Source organism: Musca vetustissima, unplaced genomic scaffold (assembly GCF_032173495.1).
Source record: "Musca vetustissima isolate MV318-11 ecotype Yass unplaced genomic scaffold, APGP_CSIRO_Mvet_v1 utg214348, whole genome shotgun sequence".
NCBI classification, from domain to species: domain Eukaryota; kingdom Metazoa; phylum Arthropoda; class Insecta; order Diptera; family Muscidae; genus Musca; species Musca vetustissima.
The window spans coordinates 22,127-38,284 of record NW_026882060.1 but is presented as its reverse complement, the minus strand read 5'-3'; the positions used below and the strand labels follow the sequence as shown (position 1 = coordinate 38,284).

Here is a 16,158-nt window from a genome sequence, read left to right as displayed (position 1 = left end):
TCGATTTGCACGAAATTTGGTACAGCCTACTGAATTAGGTCTAGAATGATGTGTGCTAAATTTCGTGAAAATCGGTTCAGATTTAGATATAGCTCCCATATATAGTTTCGCCCGATTTTAGGTAAATGGTGCACCAAAGTCCCTGAAAATCATTTGATTTACACGAATTTTGGCATAGCGTATTGAATTAAATCTAGAATGACGTATGCTAAGTTTCGTGAAAATCGGTTCAGATTTAGATATAGCTCACATATATAGTTTCACCCGATTTAAGGTAAATGGTGTACCAAAGTCCCTATATATCTTTCGATTTGCACGAAATTTGGTATAGCCTACTGAATAAGGTCTAGAATGATGTGTGCTAAGTTTGGTGAAAATCGGTTCCGATTTAGATATAGATCCCATATATATTTTCGTCCCATTTAAGTTAAATGGTGCACCAAAATCCCTTTATATCTCGATTTGCACGAAATTTAGGTCTAGAATGATGTGTGTAAAATTTCGTGAAATTGGATATAGCTCCCATATATATTTTCGTCCGATTTTAGGTAAATCGTGCTCCAAAGTCCCTATATATCCTTCGATTTGCACAAAATTTGGCATAGCGTACTAAATTAAGGCTAGAAAGATGTGTGTTAAATTTCGTGAAAATCGGTTCAGATTTCGATATAGCTCCCCTATATATTTTCGTCCGATTTTAGGTAAATAGTGCACCAAAGTTCCTATATGTCCTTCGAATTGCAAGAAATTTGGATTTATAAGTAAATGAAGAATTCAAAATGTGGCCGAAAGCAAAAATATACTGAAATTAGTGTAACCTAAAATCTGACAAGTTTCGATGAATTCGGTTTAGATTTCTATATTTTACATAATTTTGTTCCATTGTAAGAAGCAACTCTATATCTGACCAAAATTTAGTATAGATTGCAGAATGACATGTTTAATTTCATGTTAATGGTCCTTCAAAAATGCGAGGTCTGTTATGATCCTATCTTTTGAATATACCCAAAGTGGTGAAGGGTATCATATAGTCGGCCCCGTCCGAGTTTACTACTTTCTTAACTGTTTTTTTTTTTTTTTGTTGCAGTGTACAAAAGTTTTATTTTCTTCTGCTAGCGGTAGAACTGAACATCAATCAGTTTTTGTTTTTTAAATAAATAATTTATTTAATTTATTTTCACACATACAAAAAAAAAACAAATGTTCAAAAATCCTATGCAAAAAATTAATCAACGTCCAATTTACGGAAGGAACCATCAATACCAAAAAGACTCTCAAAATCAATGGCCTTGCCGGGACGCAACTTTTCATCGGTACCCCATTCAGCACTACGCTTGAAATAATCTCTATATTGATCAAATTTCTTGTCCCATTCGGCAATTATCTCCTCAATTGAACCATTTTCACCGCCGTACTCCTTGGGTAAATATTTCTGGGGTACCTCCTTGAAAAGCGAATCCATTTTGTTGCCATGCACGAATAACTGGAAGGAAGAGATTTTTATTAGATATATAATTGAGACTTTAATTATTTTCCCAAAATACCCTCTTCTGTTGCTTCGCCGAAAACATGGGTTTCGCCATATTGAAAATAGCATCGAATCCTGCAATGGTATTAATAAAATGTTGAGCCTTTGGTCTCAGTGGCACAGCCTCTTCGGAGTACACCGTCATTTTTTTCATTATCGATGGTGTCATTTGCATTAAATGGGCCATGGTGGACTTTCCAAAATCACCAATAAATATAGCACCCTGCAGAATGGCATAGTCATCTTCTATCATATTGATTTCCTGCATTGCATGGATTAGTTTCAACACATCTTCGATGGCGAATTTATCAGCGGGATAAACACCATTACGCATTAAGCCAATACGTGGACCATTGCCATTCAAAGGGGTGGGTAAAAATAGCCAGGTTCTGTAGGGGAAAATTAAATTATTTTTAAAAAAGTTTTCATACAAAGCCTCCATAACACCTACCCTGTGTGTAGAAGTTCCCTTACTTTCGGATCATCTACATTAATGGGACCAAACAATTCGGGAAATTTACTCTTCATTGTAAAGTAACGATCAATTTTCGTTTTTGTACGTTCCAAGGAATATTTACAGCCTCGCAAGAAGGCCACCAAAAATTGATCATCGGTGTTGGCTCTCAAATGAGGCTGTTGGCGTATCCATTCCTTGAGCGCAGCCAAATCATCAGCCAAACGTGAAGGCACTTCGCCCAATTCAGTGGCGACTTTTTGCAAATCTTCATTCAAAGGTCGAATATTGGCCATGGTCGTACGTTGTTCTATCCGTCAGTTCGGCAACTAGACTGATTTGCGCTCAAAAGCTTAGCTATATTCTAGTCGATAATTTCTTTGAAATATTTTCTGAGTTCTTATCGTCGATTATTTTTATGAATATACAAAATGTTCTATTGATAAGTAGTAGTTGTTGTTGTAAAACCAATTCAATAAAAATTGTCGATCAAAATTTAAAAATTTAACTCTGGAATAGGTTTCGAAGGGGATTAAATGTTTCGGAAAAAGAAAAAAAGTATTCTTAAATGAAAAAGTCGAATAAGAGGACTTCTTCAATGGAGTAGGCGAAAAATAAGAGATCTTGAGAGATCTTATAAGAGAATATCCGATGAAGACTTCTTCGTATAGAATACCAGAAAAAGAAGAAGACTTCTTCGCATCGATTAGGAGAAGAAGACTTGTTCGCATCGAATAGACAAAAAAAAAAACAAAAGATTTATCCGCATAGAATAGCCAAAGGAAAAGACTTCTTCGATAGACGTTTCCACGACAGAGGGGTCTACGATCCGAAACGACCCGAGTCTTACTCGGCCAACGTCTGTCACCTAGCCCATTGTGTAAAAGCAATAGGGCTGCTACAACAACAACTTCTTCGATAGAAGTACCGAAGAAAAAGTCTTCGATGGAGCAGCCGAAAAAGGACGCTTCTTCAAATAGAATAGCCGAAAAAGACGACTTTTTCCAATAGAATATCTGAAGTAAAAGACGATTTCAAAGAATAGCCGAAGAAGATGAGTACTTCGAAAAGAACAACCGAAGAGAACAAACTACCCCTTTGGTAAATTTTTCTAAAAAATATCTCTTCTTTTTCAATTTCTTTATTTCAATAAATAAATCCGATTACTCTTAAAAGCATATCCTTTGTCACTCTAAAATATCCTTAAATATCTCATCAATAAGTCAATCGACATCCAATTTACGGAACGAGCCATCAATGCCAAAAAGGCTTTCAAAATCAATTGCCTTACCGGGACGCAACTTTTCATCGGTACCCCATTCAGCACTACGCTTAAAATAATCTCTATATTGATCCAATTTTTTGTCCCATTCGGCAATTATATCCTCAACCGAACCATTTTCACCGCCATATTCTTTGGGTAAATATTTCAGGGGGATTTCTTTGATCAGTGAATCCATTTTATTGCCATGGACATATAACTGAAAACAAAAACCGGGTATAACGATAAAAATCTAAAATTCTTTTCTCGAAATAAAATTTTCCAACCTACCCTCTTCTGCTGCTTAGCCGACATCATGGGTTTCACCATATTGAAAATAGGTTCAAATCCGGCAATTGTATTTATAAAATGTTGAGCCTTGGGTCTAAGTGGCACCGCCTCTTCAGAATGGACGGTCATTTTTTTCATCAACGATGGTGTCATTTGCATCATATGGGCCATAGTGGCCTTTTCAAAATCACCAATAAATATTACACCCTGCAAAATGGCATGATCATCTTCTAATAAACTAATTTCCTGCAGGGCATGGGCAACATGCATAACTTCTTCGGCAGAGAATTTGTCAACGGAATAGAGACCACTACGCATAATGCCAATGCGGGGACCATTTTCATTCAAGGGGGTGGGTAAGTATAACCATGTTCTGAAAAATATTCAATTTTTACTTTACATTTATTCCACTTCACCGAAAAACCTACCCTGTCCGCAGCAATTCCCTCACCCTTGGATTATCCACATCAATGGGACCAAATAGTTCGGGAAATTTACTCTTCATTGTAAAATAACGATCAATTTTCGACTTCGCTCTTTCCAGCGAATATTTACAACCACGCAAAAAGGCCACCAAAAATTGATCATCTGTATTCGCCCTCAAATGTGGCTGTTGGCGTATCCATTCCTTGAGCGCCGCCAAATCATCTGCCAATCGTGATGGTACTTCGCCCAATTCAATGGCAACTTTTTGCAATTCTTCATTCAGTGGTCGAATATTGGCCATGGTCGTTTGTTCTTCTATCCCTAACTTCTGCAACTAGACTGAACTGTGCTGCAAACAAAAAGTTAAGCTATATTTTAGTCCGATATTTGTTTTGAAATAAAAATTATCTGATTTGTTATCATTGATTGTATTCATATAAAAATAAAATAAAATTTATATTGATAAGTAATAGTTGTTGTTGTTTTTATTGTCTTTGTAAAATCAATTCATTAAATGTTGTTAGTCTATACAGGGGGGAAATAACGTTGTTTAGAAATTTCATCATCTAATTCGGAATATGTTAGGTTGATAGGGGGTCATAAAATGATTTTGTCAAAATAATTATCTAAAATTAATTATATAGAGTAAATGTTGTGAATGGCAACTCGATTATTTTTTTATAATTGAATATATTGGAGGAGTCATGTTCGACCGGGCCGAACATTGGATACTCTGACAGTTACTTGAAATGAAAATACTATAGGGAAAATGGGCATATACCGATCTTTCCTAAAATCTAACGTCATGTGGAAGGAGCATTTTGAAAAGCTTCTGGTATCAAATAGTGGCTGTGAAGAAGATACCCCAGAATCAGATGAGCTAAGATAGCAATCAATCAGCTGAAGAATAATATAGCAACAGGCGCCGATGGGTTACCAGCCGAACTATTCAAGACTGGTGGTCAGGAGCATGCACCAACTGATTAGTCCAATTTGGCTCGAAGAATGTATGCCCAAGCATTGGAACCTCAGCATTCCGTGTCCCGTGCACAAAAAAGGAGACAAGACGATATATGCCAACTATAGAGGAATAAGTCTCCTTCCCATAGCATATAAAATGCTATCCAGCGTGCTGTGGCATTCCTGCAAAATTAATACGGCTCTGCAGGATAACTTTGAGTGGAAAGGACCTCTCGGAGCCCTTAAATACCGAACGAGAATTCAGACAAAGTGACCGTTTGTCGTGTGACCTGTTTAACATTCTGCTGGAAAAGCTCATACGAGATGCAAATTTGAACAGAAATGACACTCCGTACACCAAACAGCATATGTTACTCGCCTACGCCGACGACATCGACATAATGGGCCGAACATTATAGTGTGTACACCGCTTTAAATGTTGTCACTAAAATGTCAATAATCGATACAATTCCAAGCATTAATCGATTAAATCATTTGATTTGTTTACTTTTTCTCCCTTCTCATTACCTATCGTTCAGTAAATTTCCAATCTTATTCTGATATGGTCAAAATTTCTCTCTTTAAGTTTCATGTGAGCGATAAAACTTTTGAAATGATAAGGTACACACGACGTATAACAGTTAGTCCGGCTATTTGTTATACGGAAAGTTCTTGAAATCAGTTTTACTGGCAGTGCTTTAGGCAATGTTACCGAGAGTTTATATCGGAAGAGGCTGAATAAATTACGAAATTCTATTTAGAATTTGTGGATAATTAAGACTGGCTATGTTTTCAAATGTCACTCCCCCCAAATATTTAAAGAGTTCGGTATACCTAGATTCTCCAAAGAAAAACTTCTCAAAAAAAAAATAATTTTTAATTTTATTAATTTATGGAGAAATAAAAATACTATTAATCTACCACAAGTTTGCGGAACGAGCCCACCAAACCCATTGATGTTTCTGGTGGATTTGTGGTCTCCTCCTTTATTCGCTTTGATTCATCGACACCAAATTGGTTCTCTTCCTTGTAGAATTCCATATAGGATAACATCTTCTCCTCCCAATAATCAATCAACTCCTGGATACTTTTACTCTCACCACCATAATCTTTGGGTAGGAATTTTTTAGGGATGATTTTGAAAAGTTCCTCGCGTTTGCCACCGTGGACATATAACTGTAAAACAAACACAAAATCCGAAAAAATAATGATCCTTTATCTGAAATTCATCTATTACTCACCCTATTCTGTATCTTCTCGGGTAACAGGGGTTTGATTAAATTAAACACAGGCTCAAATCCCGAGGGTGTGTCAATAAAATGTGAAGCCTTAATGCGAAAGGGTAAAGCCTGTTCGGAATATTGTGAAACCTTGCGCATTACACTCGGACTGACTTGGAAGAGATGTGAGGCTCCAACTTGACTGAAATCCATAATGAAAATAATACCACTAATCACCGCATAATCATCTTCCATCATGACAATATCCGATATCAGTTGACGCAGTTGGGCCACTTCACCAAATGAAACTTGTGAAGGATCATAGGCACCATTGCGCACCAATACCAAACGAGGACCAGATTCCGTCAAAGGTTCAGGGAGATATAAAACAATACTGAAAATAAAAAACATATTATAAAAACTATTCGATAATTAAAAGAAAATGTCCTGCTTACCCTAATTTCAATAATTCCCGAACTTTGGGATCCTCCAAATTGGGACGTTTTAGTAAATCAGGATATTTTTCTCTCAACGTATAGAAATTATCCAATTTAGCTTTGGCCTTTTCCAAACTGTATTTACAACCACGCAGGAAGGCTATCAGAAATTGATCATCCATGCGGGCTTTCAGGTGTGGCTGTTGCAAGATCCATTCCTTAAAGGCGGCTAAATCCGCTTCCACTCTCTTGGGATCTTCATTTAATTCCTCTATGGCAATTTTCTGCAAGGCTTCTGGCAGGGGTCTGACAACCATTTTGTCTATTTCCTATGTACTACTAAAAAAGTGTCCCGCAAAAATAATATTTTTAGCTGACTATATTTTCAGTCTTATACTGTCTAGGTTCTGTGTAATAATGCACTGACTTCGTTGTGGCAGCCAAACAAATAAACCATTTTTTGGTTTGTTTTGGCGACGGTCTCTTCAAATATTTTTTTCGGATACCCGAATAATATTTTATTGATAAGAAATCATTATTAGTTTAATTAGACGCCGTAGTATCCCCTCTGTTTCAAAATCGAAACTGTGTGTGTTTTTATCTATTTTTTCGTTGTATGTCAATGAATGGATTTAACGGCATTGGGTGTCAGGGTGCGGAAAACACGACAATGACTAACGGTAATTACAGAAAAAAATTTGAAATTTATGTGTGAGATCTAAGCTTCTGGATTAGTTGTTGTAACCGATATTACCAATCATTGTAATGTTTATGCACACATGATCATTACGATAAAAAATTTCCACTTTCAGGGAACGGAAAATTCCAAAATTATAACACTAAAATTGAGAAAAGGCAACGCTCACAACTCATCACTGCATAAAATTGAGGAGGACATTGTTTCTAGTTAACGATAGATGGCAGTCACATCTCCTAGGGCGGGCTATAGCAGACCAATCATCTACTTAGCAGGAATAAAACTAAAAACCAGTAAGGAAAGTAGTAAAATCGGACGGGGCAGACTATATGATACCCTTCACCACTATGGGTATATTAAACAGGGCTATTAACATTAAATTGGATGAAATAAAATATGTGATATTTATCTAAATTTGAATCTGCCTAGATCTATCCATAAAGTATGTAAATCGGCTTCACACAAATATAAATAGGTCATCCGTTGGGCTATGTCTGTACTTCTACAAAACGCGTAATTCTATGCTCAATTTTGTAAGTTGATGTCAATCTGACTAACATGAGTTTGATGCCCAATTTACTTGAAATCGTGCAAATTTCAGAACGTTTTGTTCCTATCAGCCTATTGGTTCCTTGGTGCGTGAATTACTTAAAATCAATATATAACCAGTGAGCGGAGCAGTATAGTCGGACGGGGCCGACCATATGATACCCTACACAACTATCACGGAAATCTAACTTTCTGCGGATTTTCATTCCGAGCCTGGCAAAATTTTGTGATAGTTGCACCCTCTTGCCCGATTAGAGGTCAACAGCACCTCTTCCTTACACTGGCATATTTTCCGAATATTACCAATATTCAGTACAGTATTTCCAATTACTTATCCTGATTCCCTTGACCGTGGGTTGTATTGTGATGTTCCGTTTATAATTGTGGCCTATAGATCGACTCGAAAGAAAATAAGTTTTCAGTCCACTTCATCCCAAAATTATTATCGGATCATCACCGAAAATTATAGTCGTTCTCTTTGACCACTACTGGAACCTCATGGAACAATTCATAGCGATCAGCTCTATATTTCTGCCCTCCAGTGTGGTAATGGGTTACTAAAGAATATCTCAGTACGTAAGCACCTGTAAATATTTAAGTGTATCTCCCACATCCAAGTACATACTACAATATAATTGGTATCAATTTAAAGGTCAACCGCTCCTCTTGGATATACTATCAACTTCTCGGGTCTATGTCCGTCAATAGTAAACATATACGCCATAGAATACAAATTTTGTAATTTTTCTCACAAAAGTCAGAGTCCATTTGACCCGCTAAATAATGACAGATCTTTACCAAAACAGGCATGCTTATTCTTTGGCCCGATCCCCTTCTCCATGTAGAATTTCGCGATGTTCGGACCATAATTGCGGCCTGTACAGCGACCAGAAAAACAGACAAAAATTAAGTATTTGGTCCATTTCATCCCCTAAATATTGACCGATCTTTACCAACAACAATAGGGGTCTTCATTGAGCAGAACCCATCCTACATGCAAAATTTCGTGAAGATTGGTCCATAACTGTGGCCTGTATCGTGTTTACAAATTATAATGGACAGACGGACGGACGGCCGGACACACATGTCTAGATCGACTCAGCTAGTCGAGATATGACGATCGGTATACTTAAAGGAGGGTCTAGGACCAATATTTCGCGGCGTTACAAACTTTTGGGGCTGCACAAAGCTATAATACCCTGACAACATAGTTGTGTAGGGTATAATAAAAGGGAGCTATATCTAAATCTGGATCGATCTTCACGAAACAAGGCAGACATCACTCTAGGCTCAATTCAGTACGTTATGCCAAATTTCGTGCAAATCGAAGGATATATAGGGACTTTGCTGCACCATTTATATGAAATTTGACGAAGCTATATATGGGAGCTATATCTAAATCAGGACCGATTTTCACGAAACTTGGCAGACATCACTCTAGGCTGAATTCAGTACGTTATGCCAAATTGCGTGCAAATCGAAAGATAGATAGGGACTTTGGAGCGCCATTTACATGAAATCTAGACCTAAATGATTAGGCTGTACCAAATTTCGTGCAAATCAAAAGATATATAGGGACCATTTACATTAAATCGGTTAAATATATATATGGGAGATATATCAAAATCTGAACCCATTTTCCCAATTTCAATAGGGTTCGTCCTTGGGCCGAATAAGTGACCTATGCCAAATTTCATCCAATTCGGATCATAAATGCGACCTTTACTTTGTTTACAATTTAACATGGACGGACAGACGGAAATGCGTAAACCGACTCAGAATTTGATTCTACGCATATTCTCAAAAGGAACCATGTGTCTATCTCGTTTCCTTTTGCCTGTTACGAACATATGCACAAAGACATAATACTACCACAGTGTAGTGAAGAGATGATGAACTAATCGGGTCCTATGCTCAGAGGAGGGCCAAGTGACGAGAAATCCCTTATTATATGAAGCACTAATGACAAAACTAGATGAAAGTATTTCAGAATTAACAAAACAGACAACCAAAATCTGTCGTTTCCTATTAAAATTTTACTCCGCCATATAGACAGTATTTCGGTAAAATTACAGTAATTTGAGTAGATGTGGATTTGTTGTCATTCCTGGAAATAATTACATATAACTTTAGAAGCTACATATATAATTTAAAATAAACAGCGGAAGATTTTTAGAAATCTGCCTAGTGAAGACTACTATTGAACATCTGCTTACAACAATAAAATGTTAACAGCCAAAAGTATGTACTATGAAAAATAATAATGTTAAAGTCATTTTAAAACTCCAAGTGAACATCACAAAAACTCTCTGAGATATATTCAGCCTAAAAGTATACTCTTTGCCTAGATTTATAATAATTAACAGTATAAAAACTGAAATATAGATGGCACATCCAGAAATTGACATGAAATATTTGTAATGGGACCCCATCCCATTCTCGGTTTCAAAAAATGCTTCTTTATTTAATTAGAACCTACATTTATTCATGAATGTCCTTTAAAAATACTAGTCAACATCAGAGAAACTCTCGGAGATATTTTCAGCCTAAAAGTATACACTTTGCCTAAATTTATATCTCACAACAGTATGGAAACCGAAATATAGATGGCGCTCCCAGAAATAAATATTTGTAACGTGACCTCATCACATTCTCGGCATTAAAACGTACCTACGTTTATTCAAGATAGTATTTTTAAAATTTCTAATGAACACAGAAAATCCCGATTTATCGTATCAATATCAAACGATGGTAAGAGAGCTAAAACTTTCAATACATTTTTCGCAAAACAGTGTTTTTAAGAATAGCGGGCATGATTGCCATCGTATGACCTAGTATAAATACATTTCGTGAAGTTCTTCCTTATTATGTAACACGATTTGTGGTTGAAAATAGACGATTTTTTGAAAAAAGAGATGTTAGCCATTTCTTTTAGCCGCATAATTCGGCCTTTGATCCTTATTTTATATACCCTATTAATGACAATCTGTGTTGCCAAAACTTTGTTGATAAAAATGCTAGATTTGGTTTAAAAAAGTGCTAGAAAGTGCTAAAAAATGTAAAAAAGTGCCAAATAAAAGTCCTAAAAATTTTATAGAGAGTTTTTTATTCTAAATAATGATATATATATATATATATATATATTTCTTAAAAATTGAGTATACCCTTCACAAGGCGGGTGGGTGAATATTAAATTTGTTTCCATCACCTAAAAATATTCTCCTGAGACCCCATTTATTTTTAATTAGAATAAAATTCTATGCCAATTTAGCCGTCGTCAGAATTTGAAATTGTACACATACATTGCTACTACTCCAAGAAGGTTTGGTAATAAAAATGATATATATCGGTCATTTTTATTTTGAAGACCGTGGATACGGTTTTCTACATAATTTGCTGTAATTTTGTATTTTGCGTTCTCCATGGGTAGGAAGTCTTCCTGCTAAAATTGATCAATATTGGTCCATTTTAGAGTAGCTCTATTTTTGTGATAAATATCATTTCGAAAAATTATCAATATGGGCCCAAGTTTCGGTTTAGCCTCCATGGAGCGATATTAAACATTATTTTGGTCCTGTGGGCACGTTTTTCAAACGAAGGCTCCAATGGCTACAATTTTATATTTTGGATTCTCATTTTGCAGAATATTTTCAATGTTGTCCATGTTTCAGGGTAGCCATACATCAATTAGCGGTACTTCAATTATTCGGCATTTAGGCACTTTTTATTCTAAGGGGATGACAAATCTCCCCCCAAAAAATTATACCGCTTTGGTACAGGTACTATATAACGGTACCACCCGACTTTCGGTACTCTGAAGGCAATAACCAAATGGAAAATGGGTTTGGGAAAATGCATAAAATTATAAATTTAGATCAAGATTTGTACATAGCTCTCATATTAAAGTACCGCCTTATTTTCCATATTTTGAAGGTTTTAGATAGAACAATGTTCTACATAGGTCAATGTTGGGACCTACTACAGTTTACGATCCGAAGTGGCTGTAATTAAAAAAAGTTTGCGGAAAATTTTCGATTTATGTCTATTACTCACATGGGCCCGACCGAACTTTAACTAGAACATCGGAATCAGAAAATTCCAACTGTGCTAGAAAAGGTGCATGTCTGGCTCTCGTATGAACTAGGATTATTGACTTCGCACAACAATTAACAAAATGCGGAACTTTGATTTTTTTTTTTTTTTTTTTTTGGAAAATCGCCTATTTTTGACCACAAACTAAGTTAAAAAATAAGGAAGATCTTCACCGATTGGCTTTATCCCAGTTCATACGAGAGCTATACACTCCCAGAGAAACGTTGCAAAATTTGGAACCGATTGGATTATTAGTTTTTGAGTTATCGTACCCGCCATTCGTAAAACACTGCTTCGAGAAAAACGCGTTTAAAGTTTGAGAAGCCCTTCAGCCGTCACTTGATGCTGACACAATAAATCGGCTATATCTTCAAGAGTTCTGGAGATTTTCTTTTAAATTTTTGTAGGGACATTATAGAATTGGAGTAGATTCGAATTAAATAAAAAAAAAATTTTTTTGACACCGAGAATGGGGGGTCCCCTTACAACTATTTTACTTATTTAAATATGTACTGAATTTTTTTAACATGGGAAAATCCAAATAATAGCGTGAAACAATGACAATGCGTCATTGTGAAATCGAAAAACGGCAAATATTTTTTGGAATGAGAAAAAAATACCGGCCAATTAAAAAAATCCTGAAAAAATAAAAGTGCTAAAAAATATGCTAGGTGCTAGGTCACTTTTTTCGGTGCTAAACCAGTTTAAAAAGTGCTAAATCTAGCACTACAAGTGCTAAATTGGCAAAACTGATGACAATTATTCTTAACCTCTATCAATCTTTTCTAATGTAATAAACCTAAATTATATTTTAGAGCCGAAAAGTATACACTCCCAACAAAAATTAAATAAAATCAATACATGTAGATGTCACTTTTGTTCGATCAGATTGTACATATTTTGGGAGAGGAGAGATTTTTCATGTTGTGCATATTATTGAATGGAGATGGCGTTCGTTGATGCATAACTAAGGATCCGTTTTTATAACAATTGAATCAATAATCCATTGCAAAATTCTTAGAATCTAGCCCCCAAGCATTTCATTCGATTAAGGTGGCGATCTCGCCGGGGAAAAATTGCCGTGAACAGCCTCCTGGATGACTAGAGCACCGGTACGTTCTGTAGGCGTAATGCCTTAGTACAACTCTCTAGCGCCCACAGCTGAGAAACAGTCCCTTGGATGACTGGGGCCTGAGGTGACTTACGACAACTCACTAGATGTACGTCGAACTTCCTGGAAGTGGCTTTCCTGTGAACGGGGCAGGTGGCAATATGAACTCACCTGTTGTTTCGTGTGCGGTGTCGGTGGTTTCTGACTAAAGACTTTAAATTCCTTTTTTTCAAAACTCTGCAAATTGTATAATGTTGTAATAATTTATTATTTATCTACAGTGCAAAACTATATTTAATAACGTTATTTTATATAAATAACTGGTGTTTATAAATCGAAGTAATATAAATGCTATATATACATATACACTTATCTATAACTACAATATATTTATAATAAAAACTGCAACGATTATAAACTAGAATAAAATCTGACATAATGTTCTTGTAAACCATGATCCAGGTTTTCTACGTTTTCTCATTAAATCTGTAATTAAATAATAATGGAATTGTTTAAAATATGTTAAGAGAGAGCCAGAACCGTGACACATAACATTGAACACTTAGATCTATTCGTTATAACAACAAATTTATAAAATATTCTTTGGTTAGATTGGTTGGTTGTTTAAAAATTCCATAAAAATCAATGCCCGCATGCTGTTAGATTGGAAACCCACTGATACAAAACACACAGGACCACATGAAATATGGGCTAATTTAGAATCTTTGGAAACGATTGCCATTCAATCAAATTCCAATTTTCTAAAATAGCCATCCGTGCCAAAGGCACTATCCACACTGTAGGCTCTATCAATTTTACGCAATTTTTCATCTGTACCATAATTGGGTTCTTGCAGAAAGTATTCACGATATCTCAGTAATTTTTCTTCCATTCTTTCGATAATATCCTGCATGGTACCATTTGTGCCACCATATTCCACAGGGAGACATTCTCGAGGGACTAGATCATAGATAACATCATGATTGGCACTGACGTTTATCTGAAAATATTAAAATTATTTAAATTTTCTATGGATAAGAGATTATTGTCATCTTACCCTTGTCTTCATTTTCTCCGGAAAGAATCCCTTCAGCGTATTGAAACCCTTCTCGAATGGACCTGGTACATTAATGAAACATGTGCCCTTTTGTCGCATTGGCATTGCCTCATCGGCAAATACGGAGAATTTACGCAAGATATCCGGTTGCAAATGAAACAAATGGGCACCAGTAACACCGACCATATCCATAATTTCTAAAAAGCCACAAACCGTGGAACGATCATCTTCAATCATCATGATCTCACCGAACATAGAACCAACGCGTATAATATCGGAAAATTTATATTTATTAATATCATATGCGGTGGCTCTAATAATGGTTACACATGGCCGGCGATCATCTTCCGGCAGGGGAATTTGTAAAATGATGCTAAAGAGAACAAAAGACTTTAATGAGTTTGAGGTTAGGTTGAAAGTAAACATGAAATCTGAAATTATAAATTTTATTTTTCATCAACTTACCCCTGCCTTAGTATCTCCAATACTTGTGGATTATCCACTGAACGCCCTTCATTGAAAACCTCCGGTATGGCCGCCTTCAGAGTGTAATAACGATCCAGCTTTTGCTTAGCCCTTTCCATACTGTATTTAGAGCCACGTAAAAATGCCAATAAAAATTGATCATTAGTTCGTGCCTTCAAATGCCGCTGACTGTGAATCCATTTACGAAATGCCAAAACATCTTCGTGTATTAGCTCGGGTTTTTCATTTAACTCACAAATGGCAACCTCTTGTAGGACTGGTGGTAGTGGTCGAATTACTGGCGGTGTTTCCAAGGTGGGTGGATCCATTGTTCTTATCGGTTTGGAATTGTTATTTGATATTGATGGGTATTATTGAAACGCCTAAAAGTATGCAACATTATTAATTATTGTAAATTAGTTTGGCATTTTGAACAAAGTTGCCATTAGTCAAGATATAATTGAATAACTTGTGAATTTTTGGGATTCATGATGGGAATTAGTTTATTATACCTCCCGGTATACGATGGACAATATATTGAATTTGAATCAAAATATTAAAGATATATCCAATAAAGTTGTATAATAGTCCAGATCGCAATGTGTACTTTTTAGGATAGCATCTTTATGGACCATATAAAAAACCAGTGAGCGGAGCAGTATAGTCGGACGGGACCGACCATATGATACCCTACACAATTTCCACGAAAAACTAACTTTCTGTGAATCTATATTCCGAGCTTGGGCAATATTTCGCGATTTTTAAACCATCTGGACCAACTAGAGGCCGACAATTATTACTAATGTTCTGTACAGTCCTTCTAATTACTTGTCCAGATTCCCTTGTGTTGTGATCTTCTTATTCCCATTGGAGCCTATAGATCGACTCGAAAAAACACAAAAAATTAAGTTTTCGGTCCACTTCATCTCAATATAATTATCTGATCGTCACCGAAAATTGTAGGCGTTATCCTTGACCATAACTGGAACTTCATGGAACATTTTAAAGTGATCAGCGCTATATTTGCGCCCTCTAGTGTGGTAAAGGGTTACTACATAATATCTGAATACATAAGCACCTGTAAATATTTAAGTGTAACTCCCTCATCTGAGTACATACGACCATATATTTGATATCAATTTAAAGGTCAACCACTGCCCTTGGATGTACCAACAAGTTTTCGGGTCTATGTTCTTCAGGGGTAAATCTATACGCTATAGAATAAAAATTTTGTAATTTTTCACACAAAAGTCAGGGTCAATTTGACCCGCTAAATATTGACCGATCCTTATCAAAACAGGCATGCTTATTCTTTGACCGGATCTCCTTCTCTATGTAAAAATTCGCGATGTTTGGGTCATAATTGCGGCCTCTAGAGCGACCAGAAAAACCGATAAAAATTAAGTATTTGGTCCATTTCATCCCCTAGATATTAACCGATCTTTACCAAAAACAATAGGGGTCTTCATTGGCCAGAACCCATCCTACATGCAAAATTTCGTGAAGATTGGTCCATAACTGTGGCCTGTATCGTGTTTACAAAATATAATGGGCAGACGGACACACATGTCTAGATCGACTCAGATCGACCATATTTTGGGACGTTACAA

At 36.1% G+C, this 16,158-nt stretch overlaps 4 protein-coding genes across 4 annotated transcripts; all 4 read right to left on the bottom strand.

The window, feature by feature from the left end:
- Nucleotides 1-1,225: 1,225 nt before the first annotated feature.
- Nucleotides 1,226-2,278, bottom strand: LOC133328216 (alpha-tocopherol transfer protein-like). Its single transcript, XM_061536767.1, has 3 exons — nucleotides 1,980-2,278; nucleotides 1,545-1,917; nucleotides 1,226-1,483 (listed from the first exon to the last, which is right to left on the bottom strand). The coding sequence occupies exons 1-3, from the start codon at nucleotides 2,276-2,278 to the stop codon at nucleotides 1,226-1,228; spliced, it is 930 nt and encodes a 309-aa protein (XP_061392751.1).
- Nucleotides 2,279-3,175: 897 nt separating this feature from the next.
- LOC133328215 (alpha-tocopherol transfer protein-like) lies at nucleotides 3,176-4,261 on the bottom strand. The gene is made up of 3 exons (XM_061536766.1): nucleotides 3,963-4,261; nucleotides 3,535-3,907; nucleotides 3,176-3,463 (listed from the first exon to the last, which is right to left on the bottom strand). Exons 1-3 carry the CDS (start codon nucleotides 4,259-4,261, stop codon nucleotides 3,206-3,208), a joined length of 930 nt encoding a protein of 309 aa, XP_061392750.1. The 3' UTR covers nucleotides 3,176-3,205.
- Nucleotides 4,262-5,832: 1,571 nt separating this feature from the next.
- On the bottom strand, nucleotides 5,833-6,894 carry LOC133328214 (alpha-tocopherol transfer protein-like). Its single transcript, XM_061536765.1, has 3 exons — nucleotides 6,596-6,894; nucleotides 6,162-6,534; nucleotides 5,833-6,096 (listed from the first exon to the last, which is right to left on the bottom strand). The coding sequence occupies exons 1-3, from the start codon at nucleotides 6,892-6,894 to the stop codon at nucleotides 5,833-5,835; spliced, it is 936 nt and encodes a 311-aa protein (XP_061392749.1).
- A 6,874-nt stretch (nucleotides 6,895-13,768) lies between these two features.
- Nucleotides 13,769-14,877, bottom strand: LOC133328213 (alpha-tocopherol transfer protein-like). The gene is made up of 3 exons (XM_061536764.1): nucleotides 14,549-14,877; nucleotides 14,084-14,456; nucleotides 13,769-14,026 (listed from the first exon to the last, which is right to left on the bottom strand). The coding sequence occupies exons 1-3, from the start codon at nucleotides 14,875-14,877 to the stop codon at nucleotides 13,769-13,771; spliced, it is 960 nt and encodes a 319-aa protein (XP_061392748.1).
- Nucleotides 14,878-16,158: the final 1,281 nt, after the last annotated feature.

Bases quoted from the DNA above. Each gene is read 5' to 3' on its own strand.
- LOC133328214 (XM_061536765.1), bottom strand. From the start codon at position 6,894: ATGGTTGTCAGACCCCTGCCAGAAGCCTTGCAGAAAATTGCCATAGAG. The intron at 6,535-6,595 runs GTAAGCAGGACA...TTTTATTTTCAG, and splicing joins CGGGAATTATTGAAATTAGG to TATTGTTTTATATCTCCCTG. The intron at 6,097-6,161 runs GTGAGTAATAGA...TTTGTTTTACAG, and splicing joins CCGAGAAGATACAGAATAGG to TTATATGTCCACGGTGGCAA.
- LOC133328215 (XM_061536766.1), bottom strand. From the start codon at position 4,261: ATGGCCAATATTCGACCACTGAATGAAGAATTGCAAAAAGTTGCCATT. The intron at 3,908-3,962 runs GTAGGTTTTTCG...AATATTTTTCAG, and splicing joins AGGGAATTGCTGCGGACAGG to AACATGGTTATACTTACCCA. The intron at 3,464-3,534 runs GTAGGTTGGAAA...TTTTGTTTTCAG, and splicing joins CGGCTAAGCAGCAGAAGAGG to TTATATGTCCATGGCAATAA.
- LOC133328213 (XM_061536764.1), bottom strand. From the start codon at position 14,877: ATGGATCCACCCACCTTGGAAACACCGCCAGTAATTCGACCACTACCA. The intron at 14,457-14,548 runs GTAAGTTGATGA...TGTTCTCTTTAG, and splicing joins TTGGAGATACTAAGGCAGGG to CATCATTTTACAAATTCCCC. The intron at 14,027-14,083 runs GTAAGATGACAA...TAATATTTTCAG, and splicing joins CGGAGAAAATGAAGACAAGG to ATAAACGTCAGTGCCAATCA.
- LOC133328216 (XM_061536767.1), bottom strand. From the start codon at position 2,278: ATGGCCAATATTCGACCTTTGAATGAAGATTTGCAAAAAGTCGCCACT. The intron at 1,918-1,979 runs GTAGGTGTTATG...TTTCCCCTACAG, and splicing joins AGGGAACTTCTACACACAGG to AACCTGGCTATTTTTACCCA. The intron at 1,484-1,544 runs GTATTTTGGGAA...TCTTCCTTCCAG, and splicing joins CGGCGAAGCAACAGAAGAGG to TTATTCGTGCATGGCAACAA.